This window comes from Megascapheus bottae, chromosome 16 (assembly GCF_031878675.1).
Source record: "Megascapheus bottae isolate mThoBot1 chromosome 16, mThoBot2.hap1, whole genome shotgun sequence".
Classification (NCBI taxonomy): domain Eukaryota; kingdom Metazoa; phylum Chordata; class Mammalia; order Rodentia; family Geomyidae; genus Megascapheus; species Megascapheus bottae.
The window spans coordinates 8,327,974-8,346,180 of record NC_143524.1 but is presented as its reverse complement, the minus strand read 5'-3'; the positions used below and the strand labels follow the sequence as shown (position 1 = coordinate 8,346,180).

Here is an 18,207-nt window from a genome sequence, read left to right as displayed (position 1 = left end):
TAATTCTCTTGAGATTTTATAAATTATTATTTCACAAATTACTACCTAAACACCTGAAACAAGCCCGGATGAAACAATGGAAGGCTTTCATCTTTCTACACAACCACATTGAAGGATTTCTCTTGCTCCAGGACTCATTGGGAGAAAACATAGATATTAAGTCATTGTTGATGCAATTTCACCTGAACAAGTAATGTATTCTCTTGTCTCCTTTCTCCCACTAGGCTCACCAAGGCAATGACTAGAAATCTCACACACATCCCCCAATTCCTCCTCCTGGGATTCTCAGATTTTCCCAGGATCCTAGCCCTGCTCTTCGTGATATTCCTGCTCATCTACATCTCAACTCTCGCCTGGAACCTGTCCCTCATTGTTCTAATACGGATGGATCCCCACCTGCACACACCCATGTACTTCTTCCTCAGTAACCTGTCCTTCATAGACCTCTGCTATGTCACCTCCACAGTCCCCAGGATGCTCTCCAACTTCTTCCTACAACATCAGACCATCAGCTTTGTGGGCTGCATTGTTCAGAACTTCTTCTTTTCAACCTTGGGCCTGAGTGAATCTTGTCTCATGACAGCCATGGCTTATGACCGGTATGCTGCCATTTGTAAACCACTGCTCTATTCATCTCTCATGTCACCCACCCTCTGTGTTCACATGGTGTTGGGATCCTACATGGCTGGACTCACTGCTTCCTTATTCCAGTTGTATACTTTGCTTCAGCTCCACTTCTGTGGGCCAAATGTCATCAGGCACTTCTTCTGTGACATGCCCCAACTCTTACAGCTATCCTGCACTGACACCTTCTTTGTACAAGTACTGACTGCTGTACTAACAATGATGTTTGGGATAGGAAATGTCTCAGTTATCATCATATCCTATGTCTACATCGTTGTGACCATCATGAGGATCACTTCCGCCAAAGGCAGGTCCAAGGCCTTCAACACCTGTGCTTCCCACCTGACAGCTGTTTCCCTCTTCTACACCTCCAGTATCTTTGTCTACCTGAGTTCCAGCTCTGGTGCTTCCTCCAGCTTTGACAGATTTGGGTCTGTATTTTACACTGTGGTGATTCCCATGTTGAATCCCTTGATTTACAGTCTGAGGAACAAGGAGATGAAAGATGCCATGAGGAGGTTGCAGAAGAAGACTTGCTACTTCAGCCACCGATGGTGAGATTTCTGCTAGATTGATTACTATCATAATCATCTGAACACGCAATAATACACACATGACAAATACACTACAAAATCCCTATTGACTTAAGAAAAGGCTCAGTAGGATAAAGACTATATGATAATATCGACCATGATGATATCATAATATTGGTGTCATGAAAAATTCTTTTCGTAGCTTCATTTCTCATTGTTATAGCAATGGGCATTTGTAAAACAGCAGTTTAGAAACTTGTTCTTTCCTTTCACAGCTGAAACGGAAGACTACTTGATCTTAGTCATCAATCACTATAAAATTTAAAAGAGTTTACCCGGATTCAGAAAACTTGCCTCTGAAATGTTTTGATGCATCACACCCAAGACCTTGTGATGACCATGGCTAATTCTGAGTAGGTGGAATGGCATACAGAGAGAACTTATTGTTTTAATGACTATGTCTTCTTTTTTGATTTGAGCTATTTAGTTTTGAATAACATGTAGTTTTAAATTAATAAAGTATCTTTTCTTTTGACCTAGATTTGAGTTCTTGCCACAATTGAATCACAGCTGTTCTGTTGCTGCTTCAAACACGTTTTGGAATCATATTAATTTGAGTGCCCAATACTCTTGGCACATAACAATTTGAACATATATTCAGAGTCTTAAGTACTGATTCTTCACTTTAATCTAATCACAACTTACTGAAAGAAGTAATAAAACAATAACTAAGTATTTTATAGCTATTCTCATAAGTATAATTTAACTTTAATAGCTAGAGATATACAAAGAAATTTCATGATGGCTTTCATTATCTTGAGTTTGGGTATTTGAAAGGAATAAAATAAGATTCCCTACAAATTAAGAGATGGTTAGTTCCAATAAATGTATTGATTATGTTGAATCACTAATAGTCTTTAATGGATTTTCATCTCAGTGTATGACCTATTTGACTAGTATTACTCATATGATATGAATGAATATATGTTTTAAATGAATTTTGAAAGACATTTACTAAATAATCTTATTGTGGGAAACTAATATTTCCCAATAAGTTTAAGGACATGTGTTTTTGTCTTCCAAAGCCATGAGAACTCATGTGTACATGCAACTAAATTCATGCACAATATAAAAATTTAAATGCTTTTTCCTCAAACTAAGAAAAATAGCGAAGGGTCCCTAACATCACTATTTCTATTCAAAACAGAAAGGAAATATCTATTCATATACATAACAAAGTTAAACATTCTCTGTACACTCATGTGAGCTTCCATACTAAAAGTCTTAATTATTGCACCAAACATAGACTTAGTAAATGAACTCTGCAAAGTTTCAGATTACAAAACTCAGCCTGGTGCAGTGGCTCACGCCTGTAATCCTAGCTACTCAGGAGGCTGAGATCTGAGGAAAATTGTTCAAAGCCATCCTGGGCACTAAAAAGTCCACGAGACTCTTATCTCCAATTAATCTGCAGAAAATGGGAAGTGGCACTGTGGCTGAAGGAGTAGGGTGGTAGCCTTGAACTGAAGAGGAAATGAAAAGACTTGGAAAAAAAATCCTATTAAGCAAAAGTAAGCCAGACCCAGAGAATCATAGGTTGCTTGGTTTTCTTATTTGTGGTAGCTAAAATGTGGTTTTAATCCATATGTAAACACAATGAAAATGCTTCTTGTGCAATCACAAATGCACAAAGAAGTTTTTAATGTTTGAAGCTTTTAATGTTTGATGTACATAGAACCCCTGCCCATAGACCACTTAAATAGTCCATCTGCATAGTAGGACCAACTCTAACTAGTTTATAAGAGCACAAGGTCTAATCTTTGAAAAGAGCACAAAATTAGACCTCAAGTCCTGAGGCTAGAAAAATGTTTGGCCACTAAGACAACACAGTTTAGCAGTGAGAAACCGCAACTCAACCCTGCCATTCTAAATTGCGAATACTGCTGAGCACTGGTGGCTCACTACTCTAACCCTAACTACTCAGGAGGCTGAGATCTGAGGGTTGAGATTCAAAGCTAGCCCCGGCAGAAAAGTCCATGAGCCTCTTATCTCCAATCAACTAGCAAAAGGCTGGAAGTGAAGCTGTGGCTTAAGCAATAGAGTACAAGCGTTAGGAACAAAAAGAGCAAGGACAGCTCCAGGCCTTGAGCTGAAGCTCAGCTCCAGGACTAGCCCACCCTCAAAAAAAAGAGGGAGGAAGAGGGGGAAATAGAGAGAGAGTAGGAAGAGAGAGAGAGGGAGGGAGGGAGGGAGGGAGGGAGGGAGGGAGGGAAGAAATTTCAATCAAGGAAATACAGATGCTTAAACCTGACAATCAATTATCTGGCCTGAGATATGTAAACCCCAAAGCATAGACAATAGGAAACATGAAGAAGATAATGTGATTGTTCCAAAAGCGAACAATAGCACAATAATAAACTCTGAGAATAGCAATGTGTTTAAAATTCCAAACCAAGAATGATTGCAAAAACAATGACTGAAGTTAAAATTGGCAGGTATACAAGCCTGAGTGAATCTCCAAAATATATAAATAAACTGAACGAAAAAAGATAGATATATGTGTATACATATATATATATATATATATATGTGCAATTTGACAAACACAGAAATACAGACAAGAACCACAAAATGCTTTTGACAACATCCAGCATCCATTATGATAAAAATCTCAGAAGAAGCTAGTAGGAGAAGTGTCTTAGAATAATAAAGGCTATTTATGACAGAACAATATTCAATAGTAAATTGAGGGTAAAACAAAACAAAAACTGTAGCCAAGAGCTGATGGCTCACATCAAAAAAGTCCATAAAACTCTTTTGTCCAGTCACCCCAAAATTAGCCACAAGTGGAGCTGTGGTTCAAGTGGTAGAACCGTAGCCTTGAGCACAGAAGCTCAAGGGCAGTACCCGGACCCTGAGTTCAAGCCCCAGGACCAGTACACAAACACACACACACACACACACACACACACACAAGCATTCATGCAGGAGCATACACATGCATGCACAAAGAGAAAAAAAAAACACTGTAACCAATTCCTCTAAAATCAAGAAAAGGAAAAGGATGACCACTGTTGCCAGATTTATTCATTATAGTATTGCAAATAATAACCAGAGCAATAAAATAAGAGAAAGACATAAAAGTAATCCAAATAGGAAAAGATGAAGTCAAGCTATCCTTATTTGAAGGTAATATCATTCTATATTTTAAAAGACCCTGAAGATTCCAGTAAAATCTCCTAAAATGGATGAATACCTTTGACAAAGTAGCTGAATATAAAATAAATACAAAATAAGTCCATAGCTTTTCCCTATGCCAATGAACAGCTAGAGAAGGAACTCAAGGAAACAACTCCATTCGCAATGGCCTGAAAAAAAATTCTACACGGATATGGCAAGTCAAAGAGTGAGCTACTCAGCAGCGATACTCACTAGACACTGAATTGAAAACTAACTGCACAACTTGTGGGGGAGGAGATCAGGAGGAAAAAAATGTCAGAAAATGAGGGAGGGGTGGCATTGTTCAAAGAAAAATGTACTCATCACCTGACTCACGTAACTGTAACCCTTTGTACATCACCTTTACAATATTTGTTTAATTCTCGGTATAACTGTAATCAAGGAAGTGAAGAACTTATTTCTATAATGAAAGCTACAAAACTTTGAGGAAGCAAATTACTATTAAAAATTAACATGATCTGATAAAGAATGGATTTATGGGAAGCAATAGCCTTGAAAATGAAGCAGAACAGTTAAGAAATATTAACAATAGATCCCCCCTGATATGGAAGGCAGAGCAAGAAATGCAATAAACTTCTCCAGCTATTTTCTTTCTAATGGGTTTAGATGAATAAGCACTTGCTTGGTTGTTAGAAAACATAACAGCTACATATGGAAGAAAAGATGCTGGTCCCTGTGTGAGAATTCTTTTCATTTCCATCCAGTCTGAACTCCTACTTCTCTGCCTTCCCTTCATTGTCTCTGATGTGAAAAAGAGAAAATAAGTTCCTAAAACATTGCTTCACTATCCCAAACCCTCATTTTGTTCTCCCTTTAACACTACCGTTCCATGAGTTCACGTCATGTTCCCTTGTCAGAGAGTTCTTAACTTTTTGAACCACGGATAGTTTGCAGTCTATTGAGAATTCGATATAATTCCACACAATGGTGACAAACAATTGCTGGATGGAAAAGTCCATAATGGAAAATCTTTTTTAAATTCCTTGACTTAAAGAAGACCAAGAATGGTGACCTTGGAAAATTAAATTCATAACTATCTCTGATTTGAGAAATGAAAACTACAACCCCACCAAGACCTTTCTGCTTTGTCTTAATCTAAGTCATCAGGAGCATTCATTCCTAAGGTCATAGGTCATTCCTAAGGTCATAGGTCTTTCCTAATGTCCAAAGGTCAGCATCCAAGCTGACTTTGCTTTGCGCTAAGTGACTGCTCCTTGTGAATTAGTTTATATCACTCTAGGCTTCATGAGAACAGAGCTGTTGATTTGAGCATGCCTTTCCGTGACTATGGATTACTTCAAGGTATTTGAAAAGTTGTCTAGTCTATCATCTAATTTCATATGTGAGAGCCACCAGGCTATTCAAACTTTGAGTCTATAAACTTTGAGTGGCTTTGCTGAGTCCCCTCTGAACTGTTTTGCTATACAGGGAAATGAGCGCATTTTACCAACCTCTTCCATATATATTATCTTTAGTTTGCAAAACCTGACAGGAAAATGTGACATGAAGAAGCTAAAGAGATGCCAATAAATGATGCTTCTGATAGCTACAGAGGTTAATTTATGCAAGGACATGAAGAGGAGGCACAGCCCTAAGTCCAAACCCAAATTTTATTCTATAAACCCACAGTCTAATCAAGATAAGTTGTGACCGTTGTAGCAATTTGTGTTCCCCTTAATGCCTTGGTTTCCTCATTTATCCATAAGAATTATAAAATGTCTACCTTATAGGACTACAGATCATTCCTATCAAGTACTTAAGGAAACATAGAAATGGACATGTTTGTATGTGTGTATATGAGCGGATGTATGTATTGTGTATGATGAAAGTTTGTAAACAGGGTAACATGTACATATGTGATTTAATGTTCTGAAACTAATTGGTCCATCTTGGTAAGATCCCTTTATATGTCTGACTTGGAAACTAAGAATTTAGGAATACATTCCAATACCCTTATACCAGCCCCAAACTTTTCAAGGTCAGTAAAGAAATTACAGTCCTTTTCTTCTTTAGGTTATTCACATGCTCTTCTTCTGTCTTTTTAATATGGACTCCTAGTGAGGTAAATTTGCCCCTTAGAACCGCCTTTGCTGTGTCCCCTAAGTTCCTTTTTGATGTATCATGCTTATCATTACAATCAAGAAAGTTTTGAATTTCCTCTTTGATTTGTTCTGTAACCCAGGAGTTATTCAGAAGTGTGTTGTTCAGCTTCCAAATGATTTTTTTTTACCATTTATAATGTTGTTTAGAACTAGTCTGATTCCACTGATCGGATAGAATGCAGGGGATTATATCAGTCCTCTTGTATCTGCTCAAGTTTTGTGTGTGAACTATTGTATGATCTATTTTGGAGTGTGTTCCAGGTGCTGCTGAGAAAAATGTATACTGTTTTGCCATTGGGTGGGAGACTCTGTGTATATCTGTTAAGCCCAGCTGGGCTATGATGTCATTTAACTCAGAGGTATCTTTGCTTAACTTTTGCTGAGCTGATCTGTCTTTCGGTGAGAGTGGCGTATTAAAGTCTCCCACTGTGCCTGTGTTTGGGTCTATCTTGTTCTGTAACTAAGAGAGTTTGCTTGATGAACTTGGGTGATCCTGTGTTAGCGGAGTAAATGTTTGTAACTGTAATATTCTGGTTATGAATGGACTCCTTTACTAATATGTAGTGGCCATCTTCATCTTTCTGTACTGATTTTACTGAGATCATAGTTAGGGACGTACAGAACTGTTCCACATGGCAAAACAAAGCATGAAATCAGCAGGGGAAAGCTCCATGACAACTTCAACACCAGAGACTAAGAATCTGCTTGGGTGTGGTTTTTTTATTTCAGTCCCTCTAATTGGCTTTTTTTTTTCTTTCACCTCTGCCTCCTGAAGGCTATTTAAGAGTACCACTAACATGGCCAGCTCTCCTGATGTAAGGGGACAGCCATGTTTGTAGCCGACAGCACAAAACGCAAGCGTGGATGTACTTAGATATTTCCTCTAGAAAAGACAGGCATTTTCTGTCTTTAACACAGACTCTGTCTTCTTACAGGATCTGTGCAAAGGTCAGAAAGAAAACTTACAATAATAGAACGTGTGCCATCTCAAGATCTGAGTGATTTTTATAATAGGCTGTATAGAGAACAGGAATTATGAAAGTTAGTGTCTCATCCTTCATATCCTTTCATATCATATCCTGTTCCGATGGTTCTTAGTTTTTTTTTTTCCTCCTTGCTCAAATTCTCTGACATGCATTGAGGTGAATCTTTTTCGAACTGTATTTTTACTACCTTTAAGTAGTTGTACAAGGGAGTAGAGTAGCATATGGTACATTTGTATACATATGCATATTCATCCCCTCTCCTTCCTCCTTCTCCTGATCTCACAGTTCTCTTCTCTCCCAACACTCAAGGAGCTGACTGGCACTTTAGCATCATTTCTCACATTTTCTCTTCTACAGAGGTAAGTGGTCAAGTGAATGATACATTATGCCATCTATTGAGCTCTTACCATTTTGTATTTTTGTTTCACCTAATTGTTGTCATGACATGTCTATTTATACATGAGGCCACGGAGACAGGTTGTCTATTTTAATTTCTCTCCTCCTGCCTCTTCCTCCATGCTAATATCTCTGAGTGTTTCACTCTCTCTTCCTCTTTCTCTTTCCCTCCTCCCCTTTTCCTCTCCTTCTCCCTTTCTCTCTCCCTTTTTCTCCCTTCCCCTACCTTTCCACACTACAAGCTGTCAAGGATTCATACACCTTAATAACCACCTATTTTAAATGTAAATGCTATTGGAAAAGAGGGAGTGTAGTTGAGTATAAAGACAAAAAAAGAAACTTAAAGCACCCATTACTTTTAGACTTGGCATTGTAAGTGGTTCTTGCAGTGCAAGAAATGTGCCTGTAAGAGATGGAGAATAAGGAATTTACACAGGAGAATACACATAAATCAGATCACATAAACAACAATTTCCTCCAGAAAATAGAAAATGTTAGAACAATCATAAGGTCCTTAATATCTTAGAGGCATTCATACATTTTCATTTTTATATTGTGTGACTATTTTCTAAATTCACAATTAAAGTGTATTGAAATTTTAGTTCTTGTGATTTCTAAGCTTATAATTACAAGTTTACTCTGTATTTACAAGTAAATTATTCTGTGATAAGTAGGTTTAAAAACTGTCTAATCATAAATTTGTGTAATTGTATGCAGAAGCATCCTCAAATTGTATAAACACACATTTCTCTATAGATATGGACAGATACATAGATGTATCTGTGATACAACTAACTAACACTATGACATATTAAACTCGTACCAATACTTGCATTGAATTTGAAACATCTTTTGAGGAATTATTAAAATTGCAATCATAAAGAATTAGTAGTGTTGCTAATGCTTTCATTACCTCAAAGCTCATTATTTCTAATTGTCTTTTTTTTAAAGGCTGTTATGGATTCTTTCATCTCACTGAAGGACAGTTTTGCACAGAACATACCCAATAGATGTTAGATGTGATGATTCTATTTGTATGTCTGTGGGAAAGAGAGAGGAGTCAGAGAGAAAGAATAAGGGGGAAGAGGAAGAGAAGAAACAGAAGAAAGAAATAGAGTGGGAAGGAGAAATGAGTCAAGAAAGAAAATGGCATCTCTGGGGCATTTTGGAATAGATGTATATATTTTTACTCTTTTTTCACATCAAGGTGAATCATTCTTAAATGCTAGCTGCCAATGGCCGTGTACCAAAGGCAAACAAAGTAAACCCAAAATGGCTTGTGTCACTTCTACTGGTCACCAGTGATTTGATCTGCGATGTTACTGAGTTGGAAGGTGTCCTGGCCTCGAGGCAATGATATTTCACCGTCTTCCAGGCTGATGATGTCTTTAGAATTTTATGTACAATGAAAGAAATAGAAAAAGGGATTGACAGAGGGTGGCAAGAGGGGCGGTTTAAAAAAAAAGTAGAGGGGAAGAGAGGAGGAAAATTGAGAAAAAGGGAAGGAGAGAGAGAAAAGAGAAAGAAAGAAAGAGAAAGAGAGAAAGAGTTTTCATTTGTGGTTTGTAATCAGCCAACTTGTAGGGAACAATTACAAAGTATTTGCTTGTATGCTCAGCGTTTGAATTAATTTTTGCTTATAATTCTTCCAACATAGCCAGTTGGTAGGAGTTAGAATAGCAACAAAGCCAGAAAATATAGACCATCGTGCTCCCATCTGGTGCTATGAATCACTGGGTTAATTACCTTGCCTTCCCAATAAACTTTCCTTGGGAATTCATTGGCTTCGTTTTACTTGTATTCTGTAACCAAGAGGAAGCATACATGTGTACAAAATGTATGTTGATCATATTTGTCCACTCTATTGCTCTTTCATACCCATTTGCTCCAGCTCTTCTCCTTCTACCTTCCCAGTTGTCCACATTTTGCTTTTATATACTTGATCATTTTTATTTATTATTAATTTTCCTAGTTTCCACAAATTAGAGAAAATATATCCCACTGCATTATGTATGTGCATAAGATTTTTATATCTATGCATCTGACTGTGGACAAGATGGTTGTTGCCTAGTGTTACTATTTTAATTATTTCCAAATAAAATGGGTAGACATATAACTCAACAGTGAGCTTTAATTCTTTGGGGTATATTCCCAAAGTGGCCTGAATAGATAATATGGTAGATCCTTTAGAAATTCTTTTATTCTTTCAATTTGCCAGGGTTCATTATTATTTATCTTTTTGATGATGGTCATTCTAACTGCTGGGTGGTAGAATTTCAAAGTAGTTGAGGACGTGAGACATTTATTTATGTATGTTGGGACCATTTTACTTCTCATAACATTCCATCAATTACTAGAAACCGATTCTTGTTGAAATCTGAGAAGAAAAGAGGAGGTTACCATAATAGCGAAATAAAACATTTCTCCAGTACTCACTGAAGGAAAAAAAAATAAGAGGAAATTGCTAATGCTACAATTTTACCTAAACCAGCAATGCATTCTCTTGTCTCCTTTCTCCCACTAGGCTCACCAAGGCAATGACTGGAAATCTCACACACATCCCCCAATTCCTCCTCCTGGGATTCTCAGATTTTCCCAGGATCCTAGCCCTGCTCTTCGTGATATTCCTGCTCATCTACATCTCAACTCTCGCCTGGAACCTGTCCCTCATTGTGCTAATACGGATGGATCCCCACCTGCACACACCCATGTACTTCTTCCTCAGTAACCTGTCCTTCATAGACCTCTGCTATGTCACCTCCACAGTCCCCAGGATGCTCTCCAACTTCTTCCTACAACATCAGACCATCAGCTTTGTGGGTTGCTTTGTTCAGTACTTTTTCTTTTCAACCTTGGGCCTGAGTGAATCTTGTCTCATGACAGCCATGGCTTATGACCGGTATGCTGCCATTTGTAAACCACTGCTCTATTCATCTCTCATGTCGCCCACCCTCTGTGTTCACATGGTGCTGGCAACTTATACAGCTGGACTCACGGGCTCTTTTTCCCAATTGTGTGCTTTGCTTCAGCTCCACTTCTGTGGGCCTAATGTCATCAGGCACTTCTTCTGTGACATGCCCCAACTCTTAGAGCTATCCTGCACTGACACCTTCTTTGTACAAGTACTGACTGCTGTGTTAATAATGATATATGGAATAGCAAATGTCCTTGCTATCATCATATCCTATGTCTACATCGTCGTGACCATCATGAGGATCACTTCCGCCAAAGGCAGGTCCAAGGCCTTCAACACCTGTGCTTCCCACCTGACAGCTGTTTCCCTCTTCTACACCTCCAGTATCTTTGTCTACCTGAGTTCCAGCTCTGGTGCTTCCTCCAGCTTTGACAGATTTGCGTCGGTATTTTACACCGTGGTGATTCCCATGTTAAACCCCTTGATTTACAGTCTGAGGAACACGGAGATGAAAGATGCCATCAAGAGGTTGCAGAAGAGAGCATGGTGCCATTAGATTCGGTGATTTCTGATTGAATCATCTAAACCCATAGCAATATGGCCATAGCAAGAAGAAAACAATGGCCCCCTTGAGATGGAGAAAATTTTTATTGCACTTGTGTGAATAACAGCAGCCTTTCTTAATTTATTATGAAATATCTACCTAGTAGCTCAGATTACAAATTAATTCAGGGGATCTTGAAGAATTCTGAAAGGTCTTTAAAATGTTGACTCTCATTGTAAAATATACCCCAGAAATGTTGTAATTATAATACATAGGTCATCTATATAATATATATATATGTATAGATATCTATATCTAGAATAGATGTCTACATATAACTACATCTAGATATTGATATCTACATAATTTTCATATATGTGAATCTATACACCTCTATAAATCATCTAGTTATCTAGCTCTATTATGTGATCGAGATGACAAATTGAAAATCTGTTGTATAATTGCATTTCATAATCATGAAAACACAAGCAGTATCTTTCCAAAATAAATTTTAAATATTTTTACTTGCTGCATTGTCATTAATACATCTTCAAACTGGTTTGGATAATAAGATCTTGATTTATAATTGTATTTGCCATGGCAAAAGCAGAAGTGTCCATTATAATGATAGGATTAGTCTTATCAGGAAATCCTTCATACAAATCACTCCAAAACAGGGTGAGTCCAGAAGAGTCCAATTGTGAAGTGTATGGGACCATATACAGTGAAGCATAACAACATGGACTCCAAGAATTGGAAACAAGAGGTTCTTATTATGCTCTGTATACAGGTATTTTTCTCTGTTTTAGTTTTCTGTCCCTATTTTCTTGTATATAAGTTTAAGGAAAAGGGAATCACAGAAACAACAGGACGAAGAATGAACTCATGCAAAATGATACTTACTTGACACTATGTTGGAAATGAACTACAGAAGTCTTGAGGGAAGGGCTGTAGTGTTTAAAAAGAAATGTTCTCATTACCTTTCATATGTAATTACCATCCTTCTTCACCACCTGTACAATAAAATTTTCTTTAAAGGTGAGTACAATTCTGTCTTGCCCACAATGATTGCTTCATTATTAAGGTATTTTGCATAGTAATAGGGTTAGGATGTCAGACTTTGAGGTTTACTCCTCTCTTTATTTGTTCCAGAGCCTTCCATGCACCAGGTTTGATGCATGTATGACAAGTTGAGAACAGTGAGTTCTTGAACTGTATGGAAATGGTTACACAAATGTTCAGCATGTGATCTGGAACATTGTAATTGTTGGCTACGCATTGGTTATTACTGTTGATTTTTAGAGAAGTAAACACAAATGAGATCTGTGCCCATGTGTAGAGATACTACCAGTTCTACAAGATTTCTCTCCCCTCCAACTCCTGTCCCTTTTGTTAACGCCCGCCCGGTAGATAGGAGAGGTCATTGCCTCCATGAGCTAAAAGATCCCTTAACTTAACATCAGAGTGAATGTGTGACAGTAGCCAAAATTTCACAAGACTCTTTTTATAATATTTTTATTATCTTTCTACAAAGGAGGGACCAGTGCTGGGAATGTGGCTTAGTGCTAGAGTGCATGCCTAGCATGCATGAAGCCCTAGGTTCGATTTCTCAGTACCACATACACAGAAAAAGTCAGAAGTGGTGCTGTAGCTCAAGTGGTAGAGTCCAAGCCTTGAGCAAAAGAAGCCCAGAAACAGGGCCAAGGCCCTGAGTTCCAGCCCCAGGACTGGCACATAAAAAAGAGGTACCATTGCCCCCCCCAAAAAAATAAAACCAGTTTGGAATTAGTTTGGAGTTGATCAATGTCACCTCTTCAATAATTTTACCCATCCTTCCCAACCCACCTCTTCCTGCAGTTTTCTTAACTATTGTACGATTTTCAGGGAATATTCTCCTGGCATTCTCCTGTTTCTTTTCATTTGTTTGCCTCCGCCCCTTTACCCTCCCTAACATTTTCAAGTATCCATCTCCTGGTCTTCATTTGTTGAACTATGATTCTGCCATCTTAAGGAATTATACTTTATTACTTTTTAGCATGAATAATTAGAAAACATTTAAACTTTTAGGTATTAGTAAATATCATAAATATTGGTAATTGATTGCTTTGTAATAACAGACATATGTCAAATGAACAGTAAACATTTCAGAAATAAATTTAATATTGGCAATAAAAATTGCATATGATAAAAGTAGTATTTCAAATTAATAGGGAAAGGATAGACACTTCAATAAATGATCTTAGGTGACCTTACTTTGCATAAAAGAATTATCAGAGAATATGTGCATACATATATGTAGCACTGGAATTACAAAGATATTCTGAAGCTTAACAAACACCTAAACAGAGTATGAGATAAAAATATTATAAAATAATTTAAACTTTGGTTCTGACAAAACAAAACTCCAGCTATACAAAACAAATCAAAACATGATTATAAACTAGTAAAAATAGTAACAAGTCATTTTTTTCTTCTTTTTTGTTGTAATTAATAGAAGGTAAGAAGTCATTTTTTAAAGGACAATGTAGCAATGACTTTGAAATGTAAAGCATCTTACAAATAAGTCACTGAAAATATGAAATGGCTGTAACTTCTGGAGGAAATTTTTCTTTGCTTTCTGTAATATCTCCCAACTCATTCAACTTATTCTCTCTCTCATCCTCTATTGCTTACATACACATTCACCACAGCATCCTATTTTCAATGTCAAACACGAAATATAATAGGTGATTTATTTTCTTCTTCATATTTATCTGTATTTTCTCAATTTTCTACGTATTCTTAGTTTGTAACAATAAAATAATAAGAATATTGATGCACATGTCTTTAATAGTGGTGTGTAGGTAGGTGATAGGGAGGAATAGAGAAAGAGGGAAGAGACAAAAGTTAAAAGAAATAGCATTTTCTACAGTTGCTTACCCTGTGCTTCATTTGACACATATATAAATAGAAACAAATATATTTACAACCTTTCCAGAGCATTTCAGAAACTCAATTACTCAAAGGGCTTAAATGAATAGGAGCTCAATAAATGTTATAAATTATCTTTCCAATCATCTCTTGTCACTGTAAAACTGAGGAATAGGAGAGCTGGCAGTGAATTGTCAAGGTGCTCTTGATAAAAATTATTTCCTATAGCAAATACTTTCTATTCCAAGACACAGGACTATTATAACAAATCACTACACCCATTTCCATCTTTCATTGTGCTGTTGCCCCATTCTGATGAATTGCCTGTTTCTGTTGCTACAAAGCCCTGGAGCGGGGAGTGTCGACTCCTGATGGTGATAGGCTAGAGGCAAGTCTTCACTAAACAATGCGGACCATACGCACATATTTACCTCACTCAACCACTAACTATATTTATGTGCATTAGCAAATGATTATTTTCCCTGGCTTTTGGGTGTGAAGCCAAAAAATATCTCATTTTTGTTTCATTTCCATGGTGCTTTTATGAATTTGAAAATCTTTCTCTTTACTCTTTGATGTATATACCAGTATTAGGATGCTTGAACTTGGGGCCTGGATACTTTCTCTTAACTTTTTTACACAAGGCTAGTCTCCATCACTTGAGCCATAGAATCTCCAGCTTTCTTTTTTCCTTGTCTTTTCTGGTGGTCAACAGGAGATAAGAGACTCTCAGATTTATCTGAACTGTAGTCTTCAGATTTCACTGTCCTGAGTTAGCTGGAGTTAATATCTATGAGTTAGATAATAAAAATAATAATAATAATAATAATAATAATAATTTGAAATTGTAAACCCAAACCTCACTGTTATGTGTCAGCTCAGTGAAACTAGCCTAAATGTAGAGAGCCATTGGCTGCACTAAATTTCATCACTATTTTATTACTGTTGAAACCAACATCCATGTTTAAGTATATTCTTTGCTATCTGGCATTCCAGGAATACAGTGAGGAGTAGCAGATTCTTTTTGTAATGCATGGAAAAAAAATCTGAAAGTTTATCTTCTTTCAACTTGATCATCCAAGAAAGAGATAGTAATTTTTTTTGCCAATCCTGGGGCTTGAACTCAGGGCCTGAGCACTGACCTTGGGCTTTCTCAAATTTAGTGCTCTACCACTTGAACCACAGCACCACTTCCAGCTTTTTCTATATATGTGGTACCGAGGAATCAAACCTAGTCTTTGTGCATGCTACATAAGCACTCTACCGCTACAGCAAACTCCCCCCTCCCCCCTCCCAGCCCTTTTGGTGTTGTTGGTCATGAGACTTGAACTCTGGGCCTGGACGCTGTTCCTGAGCTCTTCAGCTCAAGGCTACCACCCTACCTCTTGAGCCACAGCACCACTTCCAAGAGAGATGATAAATTTGATCAAAGCACGTCACTTGAATGTATGCTAGTACAACCATGAAAGCACTGTGTAGGTTAGTATATGCTAATAAAATGTTCATTTTAATGGAGGTGTTAGATGAGTTAGTTACTACCTGTAGCGTCACGTTAACAGATGAAAATACTGTCCGAGAAGTTACTGTCCTCAAAGCCACACAACCCCCACGTGCCAGATCCAGAAGTCAACACAAATAAGTATAGTTTCAAGATTCTTTTTTGCTTGTTTAATGTATATTAGTTGTGACCTTTAAATGCTTGTGCCAGGGGGTTACAATGGAACATGTCCGTGTATGTGTACAATGCATATTGTCTACAGTCACTCCCTCCATCAATTCCACCCTCACAACTATCCTTTCCTCAGCAGTACCAACTTTCCTCATTCCATCTCCAAGTATGTACATTTAGCCTTATAACTGTCCTTCCTCACCATTCCTCTTTCCATCCTGCCCCTCCCGTTATCCTTACAATCAAGACAATTTCAACTCCCTGATATTTAGTTTGTTAAACTGTTATTTTTTCAATGGGCTTACAGCGTGTAGTCCTACTTGTGCATTTGCCATATATTTTCATTGATTCCATCATTTATATAATATATATTTATAATGCACAGGTTATACTATTACATTTATATTTCTATCTATGCTTATGGCTTGTGTCTCCAAGTCATATATGAGAGAAAGACACGTGTCCTTTGGTTTTCTGAGTCTGGTTTACTTCACTCAACAAGACTTATTCCAGATCCATCTTTCTCCCCACATATGACCTACTATTCTTCTTCCTGGTGAATAAATCAAAGTGCATCATAAATCTGTAGTTGACCTACTTGGAGAGAGAAGGGCACGTGGGCTGTTCTGTAACCTGGCTGTGTGAATAATCCTGCAGTGAACATGAGTGTGCAGATGCTCTTGTTGCATCCTGCCTTACTTTTGTCACTACATATAAAATCTCTCACAGCATCACTTTGTCCTTAAAACATAAAAGCATTCATGGTTTCATCTACTTAAGTTCTAGTCACACACATCATTCCTGGGCAACTAAAGAAAACAACATCAACAAGGAAAGAAGCCAGGCCAGGAGTTTGGCCTAGTGGTAGAGTGCTTGCCTAGCATGCATGAAGACCCGGGTTTGATTCCTCAGTACCACATACAGAGAAAAAGCTGGAAGTGGTGCTGTGGCTCAAGTGGTAGAGCTCTAGCCTTGAGAAAGCCCAAGGACAGTGCTCAGGACCTGAGTTTAAGCTCCAGGACTAGCAAAAAAAGAGAGAGAGAATTAAAGAATCCAGGCTTTCACTGGACCACAAATAGTCTCCTGTTGACTCTTCTTCAGCCTTCTTCCAGATGATAACATCTGGCCGGGGTTACCCCTTCCGAGGTAAACTTGTGGCCTTCTTCATCACCCTCTTCAGGGCTTCTTTGATCTCTGTATTCCTCAGACTGTAGATCAGGGGGTTTAACATGGGGATGAGGACGGCGTAGATCACAGACAGCACCTTGTCCCGCTTCGTGGAGTGTCTAGAGCTGTGGTGCATGTACACAGACAGGACTGTGCCGTAGAAGAGTGCCACCGTGGCCAGGTGAGAGGCACAGGTTTTGAAGGCCTTGGCACAACCTTTCAGTGAGGAGATTTTCAAGATGGAGGCCGCAATGAAGCCGTAGGACAAGAGGATAACCACAAAGGAACCAAAGCCAACAAAAACAGCTCCCAGGAAAAGAATCAGCTGGCTGATGGAGGGATCAGAGCAAGACAAGGCAATAATCTGAGGCATGTCACAGAAGAAATGTTGGATGACATTTGGTCCGCAGAAGTAGAGATAAAAACAAGGAATTGTTTGAACTAAGCTACTAAGCAAACCACACCCATAGACCCCGGCCACCATCTTCTGACAGAGACTGGGAGCCATAATGGCCAAGTACTGCAAAGGGCTACCAATGGCAACGTATCTGTCATAGGCCATAGCGGCCAAGAGGCAGCACTCAGACATACCCATCCAGGCCAGAACAAAATACTGGCTGGCACAGGCAATGAAGGAAATGGTTTTGTCGTTACTTAGGAGGTCAGAAAGCATCCTTGGGCTGGTGGAGGAAGAATAACAGATGTCAATGAAGGATAGGAAGCTGAGAAAATAGTACATAGGTGTCTGTAAGTGTGAGTCCATCCTGATAAGGATGATGAGACCCAGGTTCCAGGCCACCGTCACAAGGTAAATCCACAGGAAGACTGGAAAGAGGAGAAGCTGCAGTTGCTTATTATCCGAGAGTCCCCAGAGGACGAACACTGTCACAGAGGTGTGGTTTACCTCTCCTGGTGTCATCTTCCTAGCAAGAGATTAGGAACCAAATGGTAACATAAATATAAAAACCCTCCTATTTTTCAGTCACACAGGGAACAGCGTTGAATTCATTTTGTGCTATCCACTCATCAGCTCTAATTAAACATTTCTCCTGGATAAATATTCTTCTTCTTCCATTGGGGGCATAAGAGATAAAATTCACCAGCTTGAAGGAGGCAGGAAGT

The 18,207-nt window shown here is 38.3% G+C and overlaps 3 protein-coding genes across 3 annotated transcripts; 2 read left to right on the top strand and 1 right to left on the bottom strand.

Moving 5' to 3' along the window:
- Positions 1-237: 237 nt before the first annotated feature.
- On the top strand, positions 238-1,182 carry LOC150052558 (olfactory receptor 5AN1-like). The gene has a single exon (XM_090349152.1). It carries the CDS (start codon positions 238-240, stop codon positions 1,180-1,182), a length of 945 nt encoding a protein of 314 aa, XP_090205278.1.
- Positions 1,183-10,418: 9,236 nt separating this feature from the next.
- LOC150052557 (olfactory receptor 5AN1-like) lies at positions 10,419-11,351 on the top strand. The gene has a single exon (XM_090348714.1). It carries the CDS (start codon positions 10,419-10,421, stop codon positions 11,349-11,351), a length of 933 nt encoding a protein of 310 aa, XP_090204840.1.
- A 5,699-nt stretch (positions 11,352-17,050) lies between these two features.
- LOC150052556 (olfactory receptor 5AN6-like) lies at positions 17,051-18,004 on the bottom strand. The gene has a single exon (XM_090349151.1). The coding sequence runs from the start codon at positions 18,002-18,004 to the stop codon at positions 17,051-17,053; it is 954 nt and encodes a 317-aa protein (XP_090205277.1).
- Between the last annotated feature and the right edge of the window lie 203 nt (positions 18,005-18,207).